Here is a 14,734-nt window from a genome sequence, read left to right as displayed (position 1 = left end):
AATACATGTACAGTATATAAATATAGGACTGACTGAAAGTTTTTAGTACAGTAGTTGTATGCATACGTTCCTGCGTGCTTGTGCGTACTTTGACTAATAAATATATTCTCGTGAATAAACACTTGTCGTGCTGGTTTGCCTGATCGATCTAGTGAAAAGTGAAATGCTGGTGAAGTTTTCTACAATATCCTCTTAATCATTTACTCATTTACTAATATATTGATAAAACGGGGATAAAACATATCGCAGCAGTGTTAGACGCTGTCACTGAGCTTTACGCGTTTTTAGTTTAGTTTGATAAAGGATATATTTAGCCAAAGAATGAAGACGGGTTCATTGAAAAAATATGTTGAAATGCTGTTTGGGTATGACACTACATGTTTGGATCAACCCGGAAAAACAAACCGACCGTTTCACGCGGTTATTTTTCTTTGAGCTCTTCTTACTATGGTGGGTTTTCCCTAGGATGTGTCGAGATTTGTCGTTTGGCGATCCTTGGCCAACTTTCTTTTTTTATTTTGGTTATTTGCGAGGCCTGTAATAGGGCCGCAAACTTATTTTAACATCTTTCAACTTTCAATATTTGGCGGTAAACTGTGTTTGTGAAGATCCTGCGCTATCGCGCCGATAGCTAGACAGAAGCGTGGAAAGAACGAATGTCGACTTATTTAACCAATTTTGACGCTATTCAGCGTATTTTATACATATTTTTGCAGCCTTTTTCTAGACGTTGCTGTCAAGGAAAAAAATATTGACATTGAAGGTGTGTGCTCCCCTTAACTTTATGTATAAGTATCGTAATCGTGAACCCTTAATCAAGCGAAAGTAATCAAAAAAAGAGAAAATTTATAGTTGAAAATGTCATTTTGGACAGTCAAGTTATTTTATAACAACAATCTTTTAAAACTTTTACAAGTTCTACAACTTCTAAAAATATTTTACAAGTGCCATTGCAGCTGCGCTCATATCAGCTTGATTTATAGTTGACTTTGTGGTATACATTTGTCTCTAGCTGCAAATTTTTCGTAGTAGGGGAAGGTGGGGGAGGTTGAGCCACATTTTCTATTTTTTAAGTTAATTTTTAAACTATTGAAACTATTCTCACAAAAATTTGAGATTAGTGTACCCCACAATGTTTAGCATCAGTGCCTCAAAGAAAAAACCTGTAAAGTAATGCTTATGGTTTTTACAATGATTTTAGTAAAGGTCTTCCCCTGGCTCTACCTGCCCCACACTTGGGGCAGGTAGAGCCATTCAATAATTTGTTATGGGGCAGGTTGAGCCACTCACATAAATGTAACCAAACAGCTGCAAACTTTAAATGATCCTGGAGAAGAACCTTATGCTGTCAATACAACAAGGTTGCTTATTACTAACATATTATTTTGGTAAATATTTTTAAAATATTGATAAAAAACTATTGTTACATGATTAAAATATAATTTGTGTTAGAACTAGACTAAAATATTGCTATGTAATCACTTAACAAATGTTTGTTCGGAACTTTGCAATCAGTCATTTATTCAACATTGAAGCAACTAATATCTACTGAAAACATAACCTTGCTCACTAGTCGACTGGTTCTACCAACTCTAATAGGATTACCCAAGTCCATAACAATATTCTCTTTTCCAATGTTCTCATCCATGTCCTGTTTCTCAGGGTAGATAAAAAAGGCCGCACTACCACTAGCTTTACGCATAAAGTTTATTTTGTACAGGTTGTTTTCTACACCGATAATAGCTCGACATAGTAGGTTTGATTTTTTCTCCGGGTGGCATATTTCACTAGTACATGACTGTTTATAGTTAGTGTTTCCTTTATCAGTTGAGTAGCTATATCATGAACTAGCTCGTCATCCATGCTGTCACTGTCTGTATCTAACATCTTTTTTGCTAGTTCTTCTGATGTGGATTCATGCCTTTGTTCTGTGATCTCGCTTTCGATAGAATTTTGTTTCTTCCTAATTTTCTGTTTATCAGAACCCCTCCTCTAGTCTGATTTTTTTCTGGGGTGTCAGTCAGTATTGCAGACCTTGTCTTTTTTTTCTTTTACATCTAGATCGATTTCCGAGTCCTGCGGTAGGCAGAGGCATAATTTGTTGGTGTATGACTTTTCTCTTAGAAGCTGAAGCCTGAATAGGAGTGTACTCTTGAGTGGAAGTAGTTTGTAGCATATCATTATTAGTAACAGTAGCAGAGTCTCATGAAGACACTCGGAAATATGAAAAAAGTTGGTATGTAATTTCCACCTGCACTTATTGCTCAGCACAAAGTAGAAAGTTCGCCACGCTCATGGGATGCAACGGCTCCAACCTGTTTTTTTTACCCTTAGAGCTAATCACTTCAGCAAGCACTTGGACAGTTGCAATACCCACTTCATTTAGATTATATATCTCCCAATTGGTTTGGGGGCAGGTTGAGCCTGGCTCAACCTGCCCCCAAGCCAATTGGCTCAACCTGCCCCTTATGCTCATGTTGAATTCAAATGCCAAAATAAATAAATATCTTTGGAAGTCATTGGTAATTTAAGAAGAAATTAACATAAACATGCTGCTTCTAAATATATGTTAATGAGAAGATTGTAAACAAAAATGGGAAAAAAATACAGTCGGTTGATTATGGTAGACGAGAATTACTTTTTAGGGTGTTTTCCACTATTTTAGAAATATTTCATTTACCATGCATCTGATGCAATTGCCAATGGTTTTGAAATGGCTGACATTGAGCGTTGACCTTCTGGAAAAGAACACAACTTTTAATGTGTAATGGTTTTCAAAAAAATCACTATGGCTCAACCTGTCCTCCGGCTCAACCTACCCCACTCTCCCCTATTGTGTTCCTACCAGACTATCTTGCCATATCGCCATATGCTGTGAGCCTTGGTTAGTGTTTATTTAGGTTTTGGTTATTTATTTTGGTTAGGCATTTTTACACAACAGGGATTCGTGTTATTTCTGTCGGAAAATCCACCTTTGCTTATGTGTAACGATTGTTCTATTATGAAAGCTATAACTCTAGAAATTGACTGATGTTACCAAGACTCAGTGAAGATGTTGCAATGAGCAGCCATAGTAACAGAATCACTCGTGGGAATCAGTAATTGGGTTCTGACTAGTAGTGAGCGTTTTCAATATTGAAGCCGAAAGTCTTGAATAAAGTGATTGGATTTCCTGATACTGGACTAATTTGAGAATTTGAAAATGTCCACCAGCTAATAAAAATTGTTCGCTGAATATCAAATCACTTCTAACTTAGTAGGCTATATTGAAACATTTCATCAGCGTCAACGGTTTGTCGACACTCAATCGTAAGTGTAAGGGTACCTTTAGGCATGCTTTACATTCTCTAATTCAAACATACTGTAAAACCTGTATTTAAACAGCTTCTTTATCTGAACCCCTTTTGAACGACTTTATTAGAGAAGGGTTGAAAATAGAGCGCCACTCTTTAATTGAGCGCCACCTCTATTTGAGCGCCACTTTGACATTCTTTTATCTTTTCGAACCCATACTAGCAAGTGATCAGTGTAAAATTGACCACAAAATGGCGCAAAAAGGCTATAATGACTCAGTTACAGTTATTAACAAAAGTTTGAGACCACTCAGTAAATCAATGCATATTATTGGTTTTATAGCAGTATATGTGGTTTTATTTAAACTTGCGATTAAACAATATACAGTAGTTACATACTGAAACACTTCTACTAATGCAGTTTTAAAGTTCATTAAAAGCGTAGCACAATACTTTTGAGTCTTTACTGTCAGTATTTGGTGTGTCTACCATTATTGGCGATTATCGCCTCAAGTCGCTTCGGCATACTTTCTATCAGCTTTCTGCAGTATTCTGCGGTGATCTCAGTGCACCAAACACTTTATAACCTGTACAAGTTCTGCAATACTTGATGGCTGTTTTTCTGCTACCCTGCTCTTTAGCACTGTACAGAGATTTTCAATCGGATTGAGATCCGGGCTGATGCTGGGCCAATCGAGCTCTGTGGCCTCCACTGGCCCCCACCCCCTGTGGCCCCTGGGCCACAAAGCATGACACAACGTTGTATAATTCAAAGTTCCATTAGTGCAAACCATGGCATCACTTTTCAGCAGCATAGGGAAGATGGGTAGCCCTTACATTGTATAACCCAGGTAAAACAAGCGTGGTCTCAAACTTTTGTTAATGACTGTACATCAATAACAATTAATTCTTTCGTTTTTACTGTTCGCGTCGTAGTCCATTTTTTAAAACCAATACTCCACGGTTTTCCGCTGGAACTTTGCAAGTCACACCATAGAAATAATTAGTAAATATCAGACTAATAGTATTATTTCGTTTAACGTGATACTTCGATGTATATGAAAAATTGTTTAACATTTATGATGGAATTCGTAGTACTATTTTGAGGCTACGACTACTGCTTAGCATGCATGTGCAATATTACACTTGTTTTTTTTGCACCAAAGTGCATTTCAAATGGCAACGCATAAAAGTGTTGCTCTGCTAAATGAATTTTTTTGACACTAATGTCGACTAGTTCATCAGTTTCAGAGGACACTGAAAGGTATTGAACAGCCAGAAGTTGAAATGAGTCCAAACAAAAGCAACAATCAGAATGCAACTGGCCGAGCAAACGATGCAAATATTTTTGTTTCAAAAGTGTTAATTTTTGTTCATGGATATATTATAAATATGGTTTTGTTTGTTATTTTTACTTGAATATGTATTCTTAGCATTTGATAGATTATTATTATATATAAATTTCTTATAAACTTGCAGATTTATAGTATATGATTTGATAGCATCATTGCAATTATCTAAACTCGGATTACAATTGATCGATGCTCATAACTCTTCTTTTATTGCGCAAAAAAGCCAGTGGTGACTGCAAACTGTAGGAAACATATTAATGAGTGAATGAGCTTTTATGCAAAATTTATAAATAAAGTTATGAAATAAAAATTCACCTTCAAATGTAGACTTGAATAAAAAATGTAAAGCTCCAAAAAATTGCAACACAGGCTATAAGATGATCATAAGTTAATTGCTAGCAATAGGTATCAATTGGTAGAGATGTTTCTCAGCTTCCAAAACGCCAGCATCCATTTGAACGCCACCCTTCACTTGACCACCATTGTAAGAAAAGGGTTAAAAAATAGAGCGTCGTGGTGTTCAAATAGAGGTTTCATAGTAATCTGGGCTATTTATGTAATGTAAGGCCTAGGTAAGATCAGACGGTTGAAGCATGGACAATTGTAGGCTATGTGGCTTGTAATAGTTGTTTGGTCTACATTTTTCAGGAGACCAGTTTGCTTGCTGTACTAATTATTATTTGGGATTAGCAGATTTACGTGTTTTGCAGAGAGATGGAGGCCATGAATGAAACCATAGAGAAAGTCGCGGAAAAACGTCGAACATGTCCACAGATGATCACTGATTTTGTAGTCAGGCAGCAAGAGGCTGATTTGGAAGTTCTGGTAGGCTTTGTAGCGTGATACAAATACTACGCTAGTCACTTTACTCACGAATTCTCTGGTGTCGGTAAAGTGTGACAGCCGGCGAAGATGAATGTTGCTGGTTCAAATCTCGAAAGATGCAATCTGTTTTTCGATGTAAAATTGAGTTTTAGATGAATTATAGTAAAGATTGGTCACGCGTCTTTAGATTTACCTTCATCATTAGGCAATGTTTATAGTCAGGCTTTACAAAGCTCGTTATCTTCTTTATCTAATTTGATGAAGTTTCAGCCAGACAGCTAGAAGACATGAATGGCATGATTTTTCATTCCAGTTTTCCTTATTTAGTCTGAAATCAGTCACTCAAAGTTCAGAGAGTATTGCTATTAACCTCTGTTCTTTAGCTCTTAGAATTTCAACTGAACAGGAAAACTTGCTAAATCGCTAACATTCACTGTTTTTCCATGACGTGGTAAATCTGCAAGTTGGCATCAATCCGTGAGATGGAAACAACAAAAATACACATGTACAGCGAGTTGTGTTACTCGCAAATTTTATCGATTGTCTTATTTTTGCAAAAGATAAAATCGGCTTTTGCGAATGATGCGCAAGCTATTCTATTTTAAACATTTTCCACACTTCAGTCAATCCTATTTCGATTTTGCGATGCAAGAGTAAAATGCTGGCGTAGAATTCATTAGCCTTTTTAACATGCACAACATACAAATGTCCATAAAACACTTGTCACGCAGTAACTCAATGTGTGCACAATTCCAAATTCGCCAATCAAAAACAGTGATTGGGTACTCAATATTGCTTCCTCGAATTTATGCAGTTGCTATGTGTCGACTTCTCATGGGTTGTTTGCGCTGCTAGGTTTAATGTTATTGTCTCTTGTCATCATTTGACTCTCAAGGCTGTTTTCTATAATATCTTACATAGGAAAATGTGGCGTATCCTCCTTGTGGGTTGGACGACTCCATAACTCAGCGGATCTCCAAGCAGAAGGAAAAGTTAGCAGTTATAATGAAACTGGCAGAAGAGAATAAAGATCTTCTCTCTACCCCAATGACTCAGGTAGGTTGCCTATGAAGGCCATGCTGTGAAGTAAAACTGTAAGACCCTACTGCCTAATCTTGACAAAAACTACTAGCGATGTAATTTTGGGCTTTCTGATCTTTCCGTTTGCCAAAAGTTCCACTTTGAAAAACTTAGACACGCATAATGAGCCACTGTTTGAGATAAATCAATATGAACTTTATTTACGATCGGTGCACGAAGCCAACAAGGTCATAGAAGTTATGATAAAATAATTAAGGGGATCGCTGTCAATGAAGGAATGAATAAGATGCTGATTTGCTTGTCAGAGTAGCGTGGCAGCATGTATGAAATGTGTCACTCAGTCGTTTACAATGACGCCTGCAGGGGCAGGCGTGTAGGGATATGACAGCTTAAACGATGTTGTGGAGTGTGACATTGAGCAAATTTTTTGCACACATCAACTGTTGATAAGTGTTTAACTCTGTGATTTTTGTCATATACAACCACTCAGTAAATGATTTTATCCATATGTATATGATACGGAGGCAGAGGCTTCGATGCCTCTCTAGTAGTTCTTTTGATTGTTGGGAAACCTAGCTATAACAGACTGAAGCTGCGTAAGACAGCATTGGAATAATCCATCCTTGATAAACCTCACAAGGCTCTTGCCATTTACTTTATGACGTTTCATCGTCAGTAATCCATTAACAGACTTTAAGGCAAATTAGCTTCAAGCCCTGCGGTGGTGTTATTTTTTTCATTTCCAGTCAGATATCGCGCTGCACACTCTAGATGCTCAACACAAATCACTGCATTGTCTTTCAAGACAACAATCATCGATTAGTTGTTGTTAGTGCAATGCGAAAGCATATTTCTGAACTTTTAATCGCATGAGTATTTTAGAGGCTGGTTCTCAAGAACCAGACATAGCATTGGAACCAAAGAAATGAGCATCGGCGTATGAAGTTTGAAAAATGTGGAAAAGTATAGTGTTAACACAGACTAACACAATGACAAATTTGGATATACCCTACAGGATAAAATTATTCGCGGAGTTAAATTTCACGAAAATTGTTTTTTCGTGCATTTCCGCGGACTAAATTATTCATGGATTAACACATTCGCGAATGAAATAATCCGTGAAAGCAGCTAGCAATAGAGTAAAACCTTCACATGCTTATACCTCATTTTTGGGCCTCTATTTAGCTGATAAATTTAGGTCGATCATGCTATGCTATAAATCTTTGACTAAATCCAGATGTTTGCCTGAATGTTCATCGATTTGGAGGCCTTCGGTGAACCAACCATTCGTGGTAAGTTATGAGTTTTTCCAACATAAAGAATTGCAGGAGATATTTTTTCGATGATGATGCCATTCCGAACAACTTGTAACAACCTTGAATAATTTTGTAAAGAAATGTGATACATTGGCAATGCGCTTAACTCAGAACCTGATGATTTTGAAAGAGTTTGGAACTCCGCTACGTTTACTAACGCTGCCTAACGGCTAGTTTTTAATTTGAGGCAGTAGTTATTCTCCCTTGTGTTAAAAATAAAACTGATTATTCGCAGGTGTTAATAATTCGCGGAATTGACTGTACCCGAACTCGCGAATTATTAAATCCATCAAATAATTTCATCCTGTGGGGTATTAATACAGATTCGCATAAGCGAGCAGGTGATTTTATAAAAAAGTTAATTGATGAAATTGATTTAGAGTATTTGATTGACCCAAAGCTAAGCATCAATTTGTTTACTCATGTTTCTTTATATGAATCTCTTGTCCTTTTCCTACTGGTCTGTGGCACAACTAGAATCGTCAGATCTCTTTATTTACATGCATATGTTGTCCTTTATCACAAATTGATTCGCAAAGGATTTTGTGCTGTAGAAGTTGATTTATTGAATAAAACATACTATATAATGAGAAAGTTTACTCCAAAATGAAGTAGCGTGTGGTCATATGTCTTCTTTGTCTGTCGACTAGGTGATCTATCGTACAAGAGCTGTGAGAGAACAAGGCCCTGCGGTGCTGACAGCGATTCCTTCGGAGAGGAGGAGGCAGTCAATAACTATGCAGGCCGAGGCAGGTATAGGAGAGAAGAATATGCTGCCACATCAGACATTGCTTGAAGACAAGGTGTGTTATGAACATTTAAATTAGTATTTTGTGTGTTTCAATTAATAAACAAAATACATAAACTGTAAAAATTAATAAACAAAATTGGTGTATTCAAGCTTATTTTGAGATTTCGGACACTCGTAACAGTAATGGATATATTTCCAGCTACAGCCATCATAACTTGATATAGGCTTACTGCTAAGTCAATGTATGATATAAGTCAACTAGGCAACTAGGATTCCTAATTATGAGTAGTTTAGCACCTTGAACCCAAGGCCCGTGATAATTAAGAATTTAGGTGTTGTTTTTATCATCAGATGCTACGCCCGAGGAAACTTGGTGGCGTTGCTTCGTTCTGTCTTCCCTTATATCTTCTGTAGCTAGAATTATGAAAATTTGGTCGTCGAGTCCGTGACATGGTTTCAGTATAATTCAAGAGTTTGATGTTGACTGGACTGGCAGCATTTCACACTAGCTGGGAAATAAATAAGGGCTGCTGAAAGGACATTAGTTTCCAATGACATACTGATTGAAGTTATTGGTAATGGAGGCTCAGAAGTAGACAGAGCTAGAAAGCTTCTCACCAGCAACAAGAGTTTAACACTAAAATTAATTGTTTTCCTATTTATAAAAGATGTACACACTCCATTAGATTCAGTAAACCGCAATGACTTTGTATCCCCAGTTACCTCTGAAACATCGCTTTTTGAATGAGCCTGAAATGAGAACGATTCTCTCGATCTGATTTCAGGGTTTTTCATCTCTTTTTACAAGCTTGAAGCATCGAAATGATATTTTGTTCTAAAGGATTTGTGACCTGCTGACCTGACCTGTGACTATAACTGCCTCCACACTTGTATGTAGCATCAGGGTACCTGCTTGTATCCAGCATCAGGGTACCTGCTTGTATATAGCATCAGGGTACCTGCTTGTATCTAGCATCAGAGTACCTGCTTGTATCTATCATCAGGGTACCTGCTTGTATCTAGCATCAGAGTACCTGCTTGTATATAGCATAAGAGTACCTGCTTGTATATAGCATCAGAGTACCTGCTTGTTTCTATCATCAGGGTACCTGCTTGTATCCAGCATCAGAGTACCTGCTTGTATATAGCATAAGAGTACCTGCTTGTATATAGCATAAGAGTACCTGCTTGTATCTAGCATCAGGGTACCTGCTTGTATCTAGCATCAGAGTACCTGTTTGTACCTATCATCAGGGTACCTGCTTGTATCTAGCATCAGAGTACCTGCTTGTATCTAGCATCAGGGTACCTGCTTGTATCTAGCATCAGAGTACCTGCTTGTATATGATCTATCATCAGGGTACCTGCTTGTATCTAGCATCAGAGGACCTGCTTGTATATAGCATAAGAGTACCTGCTTGTATCCAGCATCAGGGTACCTGCTTGTATCTATCATCAGGGTACCTGCTTGTATCTAGCATCAAAGTACCTGCTTGTATCCAGCATGAGGGTACCTGCTTGTATCTATCATCAGGGTACCTGCTTGTATCTAGCATCAGAGTACCTGATTGTATATAGCATAAGAGTACCTGCTTGTATATAGCATAAGAGTACCTGCTTGTATCCAGCATCAGGGTACCTGCTTGTATCTAGCATCAGAGTACCTGCTTGTATCTAGCATCAGGGTACCTGCTTGTATCTAGCATCAGAGTACCTGCTTGTATCTAGCATCAGGGTACCTGCTTGTATCTAGCATCAGAGTACCTGTTTGTATCTATCATCAGGGTACCTGCTTGTATCTAGCATCAGGGTACCTGCTTGTATCTAGCATCAGGGTACCTGCTTGTATCTAGCATCAGGGTACCCGCTTGTATCTAGCATCAGAGTACCTGCTTGTATCTAGCATCAGGGTACCTGCTTGTATCTAGCATCAGAGTACCTGTTTGTATCTATCATCAGGGTACCTGCTTGTATCTATCATCAGGGTACCTGCTTGTATCTAGCATCAGAGGACCTGCTTGTATATAGCATAAGAGTACCTGCTTGTATCCAGCATCAGAGTACCTGCTTGTATCTATCATCAGGGTACCTGCTTGTATCTAGCATCAGGGTACCTGCTTGTATATAGCATCAAAGTACCTGCTTGTATCCAGCATGAGGGTACCTGCTTGTATCTATCATCAGGGTACCTGCTTGTATCTAGCATCAGAGTACCTGCTTGTATATAGCATAAGAGTACCTGCTTGTATCTAGCATCAAAGTACCTGCTTGTATCCAGCATGAGGGTACCTGCTTGTATCTAGCATCAGGGTACCTGCTTGTATCTAGCATCAGAGTACCTGCTTGTATATAGCATAAGAGTACCTGCTTGTATCTAGCATCAGAGTACCTGCTTGTATCTAGCATCAGAGTACCTGCTTGTATCTATCATCAGGGTACCTGCTTATACGTACAAGATTAGGCTTCAAAGTATTGGTCACGATTGGTGGTCCGTTGGTGATGCAGTCACTTGGAGTTATCAGTACTAATACACTTCTACCAAATGAGCTATCATCAAGAAATTCTCTCATTGTCATTCTAAATAATGTTTTGCTCTGAATGCATGTACCCGCAATATCAACCGTGTTTTTTCAATTCTCAGTTGGAGTTCCAAGTTGATAAATTTTTGTTGTACCCATAATTAATGGATGCATTCAGTTCAATGGTTCAACGAGTGTCTGACAACTCTCGCCTTAATAACCATTTCCTATTTTTTATTGTTACAAACTTACAAAAGTAATGATGCAGCGAAGTGCCCCTTTAATCTAGGTTAGGTTCAGGCGGTGATTTTATTGATTGTTTATTTCACCACTTCAGTAAGAAGCCCTCCTCTGCTTCTATTTGTCATTTTAGACCAGCTATGGCTGCGGGACAATATGAATATTCCATTGTATACTTTGTAAGATGTTTATAATTGTCAACATTATAATGTATATACGTAATATATATTATGCACAAATGCAAGTAAAAGCAAGTTCCAAACATGGTAAACATTCACCTGTGCCATTAATCGCTTCATATTATTTTTGCAAATAAAATATGAAGTTGTCCACTCTTTCTCACTAAAAAAGTTTATAATAAAACCAAAGTTCTTAAAGGTTGACTTGCAACAAAATTCACATTACAGTTATGTAGTATCAAAAGATTCACCATGTCTTATTCTGTTGTGTTGTAGGTGCCAAATATGTGGAAATGTGATTACAAGCTCTTAGAAGCTCTAAAACGAAAAGCCGCCGTAGATTGGAATCTCTTTATTTCTCTGACGTAGTCATGAAATTTTGTTATTGTCTTGTCACATGATGTTTTCACGTGAATTGAAAGGCCAATAAAAAGCTCAATATAAAACTTATCGTAGCACCAGTTTATGACAAACACTACGGGTTTCACCAAATACTCCGTATCAAATATAGATGCTCGCTACTTTACAGTTTTGTTTTGGCATTATTCAATCGTCAAGTCGTAATCTGATCATGTGACCCAATACTTCACAAATAATTTCTGCAGCATTTTTGGATTATCACAAGGGACCAACAGGCTCGTCATGATTATCAGACAATGATATGTACTCCTTCAAGCTAAGGCTAAAAAATTAAACGAATTTTTACGGTAAGTTATAAGATATCACTGCTAAAAGTGACAGCATTACAATGACGATAAAAAAGACGCGTAAGAACAATAGACTTGGTTTAATTGAATGCGTGAAGTATATTCATGAAAATATTTTGACGAATGAGGTAGCATGAAAGTGTAAACAGAAACCATCTCTCACAACTACGTCACATTTGAGCCGTTTTGGAAAGAGAATCCAAACTACGGCGGTTTCGTGTGGCTGCGATTAACTGTTCGTTTTTGAGCTTTTAAGAGCTTGGAATCACATTTCCACATATTTTGCACCTACAACACAACAGAGTAAGACATGGTGAATCTTTTCATATCAAAAAACTGTAATTTGAATTTTGTTGCAAGTCAACTTTTAAGTTTTGTGCAAGTATGAGAAAGCATACATGTATTTTGACAAGGGGAAAGTTTCTTTCGTGTATTTTCTAAATTGCAACAGTAATACAAGAGCTTCAAACATAATCCATGACTTCAAACTAGGTACAACGTTTTTGGTAGTCTACAAAATAATCATCAGCTGGCTAGCCATTGCCTCTTCTACTTCTACAAAAATAAAAAGAGTAAAACATACCCTAAATCAGACGGTAGAGCCAGAGGTGGCTCTAACCCGAACTTTATTGAATGTAACCAATCCAGATTTAACTTTCGTCATTTTGTCTGTTTGTAGATTATCAGTGGGCACGGAATAGTCGAATCTACACCTGACAAAGCCATGCCGAAACAGCGGACCTCAACACCGCTACAACTGTCTGATAGTGAAACTTTAAGAGAACTACGGTCTAACGCAGCGACCAAACCAGCTATTAAACGCACCAGTCGCATTCCAACTCCTTCACCTAGTCGTAAGGCAACATCCAATAGACACTCATCAGGGAGACAGAGCCAGACTCTCTCTAGTTCCACCGCTGCAGTTAATGACTCAGTAAACACTGTCAGAGCTTCCAGATCAGACTCGTCCCTTTCCCCTTCGAGGTCGACTAGGAGTGTCAGCACATCAGTCCGCGCATCCCCAAGGTTGAAGTCTCCAGTTAAAAGGGGCAGACCTTGTAAGAACAAGGTTATTTATTCGCCTTAAATATTCCATTCTATTGCAATCTTTATTATAGTATTAATTTTATAATTTGAGATCGGGTTAGCTGGCAATTGCAGTCAAAAGACAAAATTTCATTTAAACAGTACATTTCCTTGTCTGCTCATTAAAAATAATCAAATACATGTGTTAAAGACTGTTCAACAGTAACGCTGATCCTATCAACTACATGTGTTATAGACTGTCCAACAGTAACGCTGATCCTATCAAATACATGTGTTATAGACTGTTCAACAGTAACGCTGATCCAATTAACTACATGTGTTCTAGACTGTTCAACAGTAACGCTGATCCAATCAACTACATGTGTTATAGACTGTTCAACAGTAACGCTGATCCAATCAACTACATGTGTTATAGACTGTTCAACAGTAACGCTGATTCAATCAACTACATGTGTTATAGACTGTTCAACAGTAACGCTTATCCAATCAACTCCTCATCAAACTTTTCTTCATTGTTTCATGGATCTTAATGTGGTTTTTCAATATTGCATATAGCAGCCCTGATGTTTCTCTCCTGACTTTTTCCGATTAGAGGTCACCACTGCAAATAACCTTTTTTCCATTTACTTACATTTTTCACATCATCTGTCACTCTCAGGTTTCTCATCTCCCTCTTCACTATGTAGATTAACCTTTTCTTGGCTCTTCCCCGTCTCCATATCTCTGGCAAATCCTTGCACAGCACCCGTTTTCCGACATACTTCTCATCCCCCCTCAACACAAGTCCAAGCAGGTAGTGGAAGCGGAGGTAGTACTACCACCTCAGCTTCTACTACCTCAATTTTTTTCCTAGCCTCTCAACGCCTGCACTTCCCCTGATATACTTATTTCCGATCTTATCCATTCTAGTCACTCCCGTTTCAAATCTAAGCATTATCAACTCTGCCACGTCTAGCTCCTCTTCCTGCCTCTCTATCATACTCAATGTAGCGTATAACGTAGCTGGTCTTACTGCTGCGCTGTATACCCTTCCCTTCAACTTTGATGACACCTTCCTAACGCAGATAATGCCCGATATCTTTCTCCACCCATTCCAGCCTGCCTGCACCCTCATTACCTCCCTACCACAATCCCTATCTTCTTGCACCGTAGCTCCAAGGAACTTGCCCTTTTTCATTCTTGTCAAACGGACATCTTACATTTTAGTTGTACCTCCATCTGCTGCCTCGTTCATACACAAATACTGTACTCTGTCTTTTCTCTGCTGATCTTTATTATTCTACTCTCCATTGCTGCTCTTCATTTCTCTAGGCTTGTTTTTCACTCTTCTAGCATGTAATAGCGTCATCTGTAAACATCTTGTTCCATGGTGACTCCTGTCTATTTTCCAGTCTGCTATTCAACCTGCAGTATGCTTCGTCTCTGATAGCGCCTAGCTAATGATTTTTCTTCTTATGCAGAACA

The 14,734-nt window shown here is 38.1% G+C and overlaps 2 protein-coding genes across 2 annotated transcripts; one reads left to right on the top strand and one right to left on the bottom strand.

Annotated features, from left to right (window-relative positions):
- The first annotated feature begins 621 nt into the window (after positions 1-621).
- Positions 622-13,489, top strand: LOC137400257 (uncharacterized). The gene is made up of 5 exons (XM_068086585.1): positions 622-763; positions 5,356-5,470; positions 6,392-6,526; positions 8,478-8,630; positions 12,903-13,489. The coding sequence occupies exons 2-5, from the start codon at positions 5,360-5,362 to the stop codon at positions 13,308-13,310; spliced, it is 807 nt and encodes a 268-aa protein (XP_067942686.1). The 5' UTR covers positions 622-763; positions 5,356-5,359; the 3' UTR covers positions 13,311-13,489.
- Positions 13,490-14,102: 613 nt separating this feature from the next.
- LOC137400963 (uncharacterized) lies at positions 14,103-14,447 on the bottom strand. Its single transcript, XM_068087300.1, has one exon. It carries the CDS (start codon positions 14,445-14,447, stop codon positions 14,103-14,105), a length of 345 nt encoding a protein of 114 aa, XP_067943401.1.
- Between the last annotated feature and the right edge of the window lie 287 nt (positions 14,448-14,734).

The sequence above is a fragment of the Watersipora subatra genome, chromosome 7, assembly GCF_963576615.1.
Source record: "Watersipora subatra chromosome 7, tzWatSuba1.1, whole genome shotgun sequence".
NCBI lineage: Eukaryota > Metazoa > Bryozoa > Gymnolaemata > Cheilostomatida > Watersiporidae > Watersipora > Watersipora subatra.
This window is presented reverse-complemented; position numbering and strand designations above follow the sequence as displayed.